We start from the raw sequence: 9,031 nt of genomic DNA on the forward strand, positions 1-9,031 counted from the left end.
TGTAGAACGCTGGACAAAATTATAGTTGACTTTGTTTGGAATTCTCAAACTCACTTAATTAAAAAAAGCGTTATGCTTGCTGATCGGGCTGTGGGGGGTTTTGAGTTAGTGGATTTTTCCACTCTTAATAATTCGTTTAAAGTTAAATGGATAAACGTTTCTAAACAACCCCACATCCTGTTGGAATTTTATTCCAAATCATATATTTAATTCAGCTGGAGGTTTACATTTTTTGTTGCGCTGCAACTTTGACATTTTTAAAATACCTTTATCTTTACAGTTTTCATAAACAGACTTTAATAAGTTGGTCACTTATACATGATTATACGTTTTCTCCACATAGCTATTTTATTTGGAACAATAAAAATATTACATATAAAAATAAATCTATTTTTTTCGCAATTAGTTTGGTAAACATATACTTTTAGTCAGTCAACTTTTAGATGATCGGGGTGTCCTATGAACAATTTATGCAAGCATTCTCTTTTCCAGTCCCCGCCCCCGGAAAGAATATGCCATTGTTTTTGGTGCAATTCCTGATTGTATTATACCCTTAAAGGTTGTTTAGACTCTCTTCTTTTTGACAACACTAACTTATTTGTTGACCAAAGACTTCTCAATACCATGTCAAACAAAGACATTCATTCAATTATTAATAGATCTCAGATTAATTTACCTGCATGTGTGAGTTTTTGGAATAACATATTTAGTGATATAGAATGGGAAGAATTTTGGCTTCTTCAACAAAAATTATTCTTATCTAATAAAGTTGATGAAGTCTCTATCAAAATTATCCATAATTGCTATCCGGTAAACTACAAACTTGCTAAATTTAACAATAATATTTCCCCCAATTGCTCCTTTTGCCTTCAGTTTGAAGAAATAATCAATCATTTGTTTTGGGACTGTGTCTATTGTAAAGTATTTTGGGTTGACTTTTCCAATTTTGTTAAAAAATATTTATATCCAAATTTCTGTATAACCCCCAAAATAGTGTTTTTTGGTTATTATTTAAATTTAGACCCTTCTCGCTGCAAATTTATTATTAATCTATTGCTATCTCTTGCTAAATTTTACATTCATAAATGTAAATTTTCAAAGAAAACTCCTTATTTTTTATTTTCAGAAAAGATTTTGATCATAAATGCATAAATGGCTGCCCACTGCTCCGGGTGTGTGTTCACGGTGTGTGTGTGTTCACTGCTGTGTGTGTGCACGTTGGATGGGTTAAATGCAGAGCACAAATTCCGAGTATGGGTCACCATACTTGGCAGTATGTCACTTCACTTCATTAAACAGGTGTTCTCTTTAGCTTGCTTGTGGATTACGGCACGGAAATGTGATAACACACACACACACACACATATATATATATATATATATATATGTATATATATATATATACAGGTGCATCTAAAAAAATTTGAATATCGTGATTTTTTTTTTTTTTTACTTATTTCAAAAAGTGAAACTTTCATCTTTCATATATTCTAGATTCATTAAAGTAAAACATTTCAAAACATTTCATGTAAAGTAAAACATTTCAAAAGGTTTTTTTTTTTACAGCTCATAAAAGTAAAAAATCAAGTATCTCAAAAATATTAGAATGCTTCTTAAGATCAATAAAATAAAAAAAAAGGATTTGCAAAACAGAAAAGTTCAAGTTCTTTAAAGTGTGTTCATTTATGCACTCAATACTTGGTCGGGGCTCCTTTAGCACAAACTCCAGCATCAGTGAGGTGTGGCATGGAAGCACTATATGTGGCACTATTGAGCCTTCAGCTCGTCTGGATTGTTGGATCGACTGTTTCTCATCTTTCTCTTGAAAATATCCCATAGATTCCATATGGGGTTCAGGTCAGGCATGTTGGCTGGCCAATCAAGCACAGTAATATCATGGTCAGCAAACCACTTGGAAGTGGTTTTGGCAGTGTGGGCAGGTGCTAAAGTCCTGCTGGAAAAGGAAATTAGCATCTCCATAAAGCTTGTCAGCAGATGGAAGCATAAAGTGCTCCAAAATTTCCTGGTAGACGGCTGCATTGACTTTGGACTTCAGAAAGCACAGTGGACCAACACCAGCAGCCCAAATCATCACTGACTTCACATTGGACTTCAAGCAGCTTGGATTCTGTGCCTCTCCACTCTTCCTTCAGACTATGGGACCTTGATTTGCAAATAAAATGCAACATTTACTTTTATCTTAAAAGAGGACTTTGGACCTTTGAGCAACAGACCAGTTCTTTTTCTCCACAGCCCAGGTAAGATGCTTCTGACGTTGTCTCTGGTTCAGAAGTGGCTTGGTAGCCCTTTTCCTGAAGACGTCTGAGCGTGATGACTCTTGATGCACTGACTCCAGCTTCAGTCCTCTCCTTGTGAAGCTCTCACAAGTGTTTGAATCAGCTTTGCTTGACAGTATTCTCAAGCTTGCGGTCATCTCTGTTGCCTGTGCACATTTTCCTGCCAAATTTCACCCTCCTCTTTGAGGAAGGCGTCAATGTTCGTCTTCTGGATCATTGCCAAGTCTTCAACATGATTGTGGTTTCAAAGAACAAGCGATACCTGGTATTTATACTGTAGGGATGGTCATTTATTTAAACTGAAATGTAAATATTCTAATATTTTGAGATACTGATCTTTGACTTTCACGAGCTGGAAGCTCTAATCATCAAAATTAAAACAAAAAAACTTTTGAAATATTTTATTTTACATGTTATGAATCTAAAATATATGAAAGTTTCACTTTTTGAAATGTTACAATTTTTTTTTTAAATGTTTTCACAATATTAAAATTTTTTTGAGATGCACCTGTATATATATATATATATATATATATATATATATATATATATATATATATATATATATATATATATATATATATATATATATATATTTAAAGTGCAGAAAAAGAAGTCAGGCGTTTAAGCATCGCTTCAAGACAAGCAGAAGGGTCAAAGTGCCTGACTCGATCAGTGCAGATCCGAAACTGGCATTATACTTTCAGGAGAAACTCTGCAAAGACAAGCAAAGATATGTGGATATTTTGCGGATATTTTCTCAAAAGCATCTTGAAGTTTCATAACAAAGCCTGTAGGCTAATATAAAATGGAACTGAAACTGTAAGTTAACTGTACAACTACCAACCCTGTTCCTTTTCTGAAGACAATTTTTATCTCAGTTCAAAAATGATACAGAAATTTACCATGAAAATCACCTTTTCATGGAAATGGGACCTGTTTCACTACTTCCTAGAATGCCCCAGAGAATCAATGAGAGTCACAGACAGGCAGAAGGCCACAGGTGAAATTTAAGACCAGCACAGGTTAAAATGGCTGCCTTAAAATAGCAAACAAGGAGACTTACGTCATCCGCATACAGAAACTAATTAGCCAACGTAACACGCCATGGGACAGCTGAACACTGAAAGGGTTTAGTGTAAATGTAAATAATTCTTAAAAAAAAAAACATGTAGGCAGTATTGACATCAGATGTCTCCTGATGGAAGGTTTTACCTATTTAAATAGTATTTAATTGACTCATCAATTGACTCATCCAATTATTGTAACAGCTGATTTTTTCGTTTTGTTTAGTGTTTTGGAAAAATGTTGACATAGCCTTTAGCATAACCATAACATTTGAGCATGGTAAACATAGCTTCGATATACAAAAATAAAAATGACACTTGATTCGTATCGAGGGATGTCCCACAACAATTTATTAAGATTTTAAAATAACAGCAACACCACAGTTGCCATAAAGGTAGCTAAAATTGTAAATAACATTATGATATAAAATTGTTTAATAACATTATGAAATGCCTAATTATTTTCATATTTTTGACTAAATGTGTGCAAACCTCTAGTTTCCTATGAAAACTTAAAAAACTTGAAAGAGTTGGCGAATTGACTAGAATTTTGTTCTGATAAAAGTACATTTTGTCTAGAGCTACACGAACTATAGTGCTGATGAAGGCTATGTGTGTTTGGCGCCGTCTAGTGTGAGGGGGGCGCCGCAGTGTCGTGTTGTCTCCAGTCCGCTGGGGGTCAGCAGCGAGCGCAGCTTGCGCTCTCAATCCGGCGGACATCACGCTTCTGTCATTGCAGCGGCTTGATCCTTGAGTAGTAAGTACGTGTCGAAATTCAGTCATTTGACAAATATTACAACGCTGTTTGTTTTCATTTGAATAAATAATAAACATTAAGCTTTATCTTCCCTGTTTATGAGAAATGGCGCGGTTTTGGGTGGTTATATTTGTGTTTATCTTCTATAAGTCGCACGCTGACCTTGTCTTGTTCACTTGTGTACAGGTTTTTCGTTGCAGATGTTCTTATTGTTAACCTAATTTCTGCTAAAAACGGAGAACAGTTAACTTTATGAAATCTTTTTAAATGCGAATCCTGTTTTTTTTCCCCTTTTTTCATTATGCTAAGTTAGAGCCACCCGGCGGGTGTCTTTCTCAGTGTATGTTGGTGTTCTGTGACTGCTTAGATGTACATGTTGAGTATGTTAATCTGGATAACATTAAGTGCTTGGCTTCAAAATAATAATAAATATATTATACAAATATTTCAAGTCTTATTACACCAGCTGGCCCTACAATTTGCTTTGCATGCAGTTGGTCCAGTTTGCTAAGCGTGTGAAAGGTCTTTGTGATTCTTAATAACCATGTCTGCATGAAATGTTTTGACAGGAGCAGAGAGATGGCAGGTCGCCGTGCAGCTATGAAGTCCATTGACTGGATGGCTTTTGCGGAGAGGGTCCCACCAAACCAGAGAGCCATGTTCAACAGCTTGAAGACCCGCAGTGATTCAGTCGCTGCAAAGTGAGTCTTGACTGCTGCTCTACCAGAAGGACTTCGACTACACAATTTGTACTAGCACGTAGTTTATTACCCTAGTGGTTTCAAAGCTGTGCTGGTTGTTTTTTTGTTTTGAACCATCAAGGGGCGATACATAAACCATCATCATTGTGCCCTTGAGCGAAACGCCATAGGTCAGGTGCAGGTCAATGGACTGTCCTGGTAATAAGTGTACTGTATGTCGGGGGGAAAAAAACTTGACTAAAGCTTTCTGTGCATTATTTAGCAATTCTTCTTTCTCAAGATATTAAATCGGTATTTGTGCATCTTGTTTCAAATATTTTTTCTGCAAAAAGGCTGGTTTCAAAGTTTGTTTCAGTCCAGTCAGAGCGAGTTCTGTTGTTCAGACAATATTAGGCAAAAATGTTGTTGGTCCAGAACACAGCAGCTCGGCTTCTTACTGGAAAGCGCAAACACGATAGTATTACACCGGTTTTAATCTCACTTCATTGGCGGCTTACAGTAAAGTACAGAATTGATTTTAAAATTCTACTGTTTGTTGTTAAATTGCTTCACAATCTGGCCCTACTGTACTTAACCGAGTTGTTACAGCCTCATGCTTTGTCGAGATCGCTCAGATCTACTAATTCTGACCTGCAGCATGTTCCTAGGACAAGGCTAAAAGCAAGAGGTGACCGTGCCTTTTCTGTTGTCGGCCCAAAACTTTGGAATAGTCTCCTCTCTCGCATCAGAACTGCTCCAAACATGTCTGTTTTTAAATCCACTCTAAAGACCTGTTTTTTCTCGTTGGTGTTAGATATTCCATGACAAATTGTCTCTACCCTTGCTCTTGGAACACCACACATTTTTATAGCTTGTGTATATTCTGTGAATATTTAAGTTTTATATTGGTTTAAAAAGGTGTTCCCCCCCCCCCCTCTCTTCCTCTCTCTCTGTTGTTGTTTAAATTTGCCTATTGTTTGTATGTTGTAAAGCACTTTGGTCAACTCCGGTTGTTTTTAAACTGTGCTATATACATACAATTTGTATTGTATTGTAAAAATTAATAAAAAAAAAAAAAAATAATTTAAATTTTTTGCTCCCAAAAACAGATTGTGCTGCTTAATAGTTTTGTGGAAACTGATACACTACCATTCAGGATTAATACTTTTAATCATTAAGGACACATTAAATTGATCGAAAGCGACAGTAAAGACATATATAGTGTAACACAAAATTTCTATTTCAAATAATGCTGCTCTCTTGAACTTTTTCATCAAACAATCCTGGGAAAAAAAAGTATTAAGCAGCAAAAACTGTTAACATTGATAATAATAAGAGCCATTGTTAATAATTGAGCAGCAAATCAGAATATTAGATTGATTTCTTTGAAGGATCATGTGACTATAGACTGGAGTAATGGTACAGGAATAAATTATATTTAAATTAGATTTGCTTAGAAAACAGTTATTTTAAATTGTACTAATATTTCACAATATTACTGATTTACTGTATATTTGATTAAATAAATCTAGCATTGGTGAGCAGAAGAGACAACTTTCAAAAATATTAAAATCTTCCAAACTGTCGTGTGAATAAATGCTGAAATACACACAGGTTTTTGGATTTAGATATAGATTTTGCTGAACTGAAATTTTATCAAACAAGTCAATTATTATTTGCGCTGAACTATTTTTACTTGCAGACTTGCATCCTTGCCAGAGAAACCAGCTACCATCGATTGGAGTCACTACAGGAGTGTTGTGGCCAAAGCAGGCATGGTGGATGAGTTTGAGAAGAAGGTGAGATCCAGTGGTTGCTGAGTTTCTCAGTTTTTTTGCTCTGCTATGTGTCTTATAGGCTTCTGTTTCTCAATCTATAGTTCTCTGCATTGATGGTCCCTGAGCCAGTGGACACTCAGACAGCAAAGATTGATGCCCTGGAGCAGGAATCTGTGAGTCTCTTGTCATACTTCAGCTAAAGGTTTTTTTTTTGTGTTTATGTAATTGCTCTCAATTGGTTGATGTTGGTTGTGTATTGAATTGGTCTCACGGGGGATCCATTATATTGACCCAATGGCCACTTTAACCTATTATTAGTAAACAGTGCATGCTTTCCACACTGTTATTAATTAAATGAATACACCAAAGATGTTCCTTTTCATTTATATACGCCTATATAACAATACATGGTAATAAACAGCAAAATTACCCACAGTTAGTTTAGACATTTTAATACTTCAGTGTATTTATTAAGTGTATTTTTGAGTGATAATGCAAATTAATGATTGAAGTGATCAGAATTTTGAATCAAACTTGACAATTTTAACAGCAGGTCAATATGTTGCTCTGTAAATACAGGTAGTTTTACTGTACTAGGCCAAATTCATTATTTTAATAACTGATTGCATCAGTTTTTTTTTTTTTTTTTTTAGGTCATTCTCATATTACTTTGTGTCTCTTGATACATTTCAGAACAAAACCGCAGCTGCTTATTTGGAAGCATCTAAAGCTCGCATTGCTGAGTATGAGAAGGCGGTAAGTTTAACCTGCAGCGTCACTGTATCATGTTAAATGTGTTGATAAAGTCATTTAGCAGTTTATTACAATCTGTCGTAGTAAATTAGTCTAAAGTGCAGGTAAGCACATGAACCCATGTCATGTATTTATAATAAATAATGTTTGCTTGCTGACCCAATTAATATTTAACACGCTTGCACAAAAATGCACATTAGCTGCTCAGTGTGTCTGAAACTTGTCGCAAAACCAAATTATGTCTGGCTGTGCTTATAAGTAAAACTTTGCCCATAAATAAAATGATTGGATTTGATCAAATTCAAAATGAAGCATCTGAATGATTTCCCCCCCCCCCCCCCATCTGACTGTTTGTCTTTGGCAGCTTGAGAAGTTTAGGAACATGATTCCTTTCGATCAGATGACCATAGACGATCTCAACAACACCTTCCCAGAGACCAAGCTGGACAAGGCAAAGCATCCATACTGGCCACACAAGCCTATTGCCGACCTGTAATTTATTAGCAGCACCCAGAGCTTCAGTCATGTATCTTTCAGTCTGAGGTTGCTCTGTATAGTCTGGTTTAAGTAATGCTTCTGCTGTAGAAGTGATTCCAATCGTGAAATGACTCGTTACTGTTTTATTTGTGGATGAAAATAAAAAGTAAATTGTTGAATGACTTTTTAATTATTTTTGCACTGTATTTTGAAACTGAATCAAAATGACTAATAATATATATTAAGCAATAAAAGGTTGTGTTACAGATTTGAACCAATAAAGGCTTTTGTTAAAGGAGTAGGCTAGTTCACCCAAAATTGAATATTTGCTGAAAATGTACTCTCACTCAGGCCATCCAAGATGTAGATGAGTTTATTCTTCATCAGAAGAGTTTTGGAGAAATTTAGCATTTCATCACTTGCGCATCAATGGATCCTCTGCAGTGAATGGGTGCCGTCAGAATGAGTCCAAACAGCTGATAAAAACATCACATTAATCCACACAACATTGACACTTAGATTTAATTATTGCTACATACAACAGAATCGTTTAGCTAACAAACTTATTCTTAGTGGACAAAAAATGCTTAGATGGCTCCACTCTATTTGGCAAAGGCCTTTTAAACTATAGTGTGCTTTTAAAATGGGCATTTATTAATAATTTACTACGTCTTTCATCTGCTCACACTGTGTGCTCTGCAGCATCACTGGCTGATCTGCCCCAAAACGCAGCATGAACCCTGGGTTAGGTTAGATTAATACAGTATGTATAATGAGTGCATGCTTTTTCTGTATGCATGGAGTTCCTGGATTACCTACTACATTTGCCCAAATCAACTTGACCGTTTCCAGTTTGAATTAGTTTCCAATGAATCTGAATGATTTCTATAGCTCCACTTATTTAACTGGAATCAAAATGCAAAGTGAAAATTTTTTATTTGTGAGATGACAGAATTTTTTTTTTTTTTTAGGGAACTGGTTAACTGGAACACTGAAAATATTCGGAAATATTCAATAACACATTGAAGTAGAAAGACTGAAATAGTATTGTGAAACATACATTTATTTTTTATTTACTAGCAGAAAATGTATTATATTTGAGTCTGTTAAATTCAAGCCAAAAGGCTGTTGTAATCTGTAAATTAAAGATCCAAATCATATTTCACTGAAAATGCTGTGCGAAACTTGAATTTTCATGCATCAGCTAAATAGTTTGGGCATC

General features: G+C 35.2%; 1 protein-coding gene across 2 annotated transcripts; it reads left to right on the plus strand.

Annotated features, from left to right (window-relative positions):
- Positions 1–3,993: 3,993 nt before the first annotated feature.
- On the plus strand, positions 3,994–8,119 carry LOC306850413 (ATP synthase subunit d, mitochondrial-like). Of its 2 annotated transcripts, none has more exons than XM_079386054.1 (6): positions 3,994–4,125; positions 4,691–4,822; positions 6,504–6,600; positions 6,681–6,752; positions 7,273–7,335; positions 7,697–8,119. In XM_079386054.1, exons 2-6 carry the CDS (start codon positions 4,701–4,703, stop codon positions 7,826–7,828), a joined length of 486 nt encoding a protein of 161 aa, XP_079242180.1. In that variant the 5' UTR covers positions 3,994–4,125; positions 4,691–4,700; the 3' UTR covers positions 7,829–8,119. The 2 variants fall into 2 exon arrangements, with proteins under 2 accessions (XP_079242180.1, XP_079242181.1); XM_079386055.1 differs by having other exon boundaries at positions 4,079–4,121; positions 7,697–8,074.
- Positions 8,120–9,031: the final 912 nt, after the last annotated feature.

The sequence above is a fragment of the Barbus barbus genome (genome assembly GCF_936440315.1).
Source record: "Barbus barbus genome assembly, chromosome: 3".
Taxonomy (NCBI): Eukaryota; Metazoa; Chordata; class Actinopteri; order Cypriniformes; family Cyprinidae; genus Barbus; species Barbus barbus.

Bases quoted from the DNA above. Each gene is read 5' to 3' on its own strand.
- LOC306850413 (XM_079386054.1), top strand. From the start codon at position 4,701: ATGGCAGGTCGCCGTGCAGCTATGAAGTCCATTGACTGGATGGCTTTT. The intron at 4,823-6,503 runs GTGAGTCTTGAC...TTTTACTTGCAG, and splicing joins AGTGATTCAGTCGCTGCAAA to ACTTGCATCCTTGCCAGAGA. The intron at 6,601-6,680 runs GTGAGATCCAGT...CTCAATCTATAG, and splicing joins TGGATGAGTTTGAGAAGAAG to TTCTCTGCATTGATGGTCCC.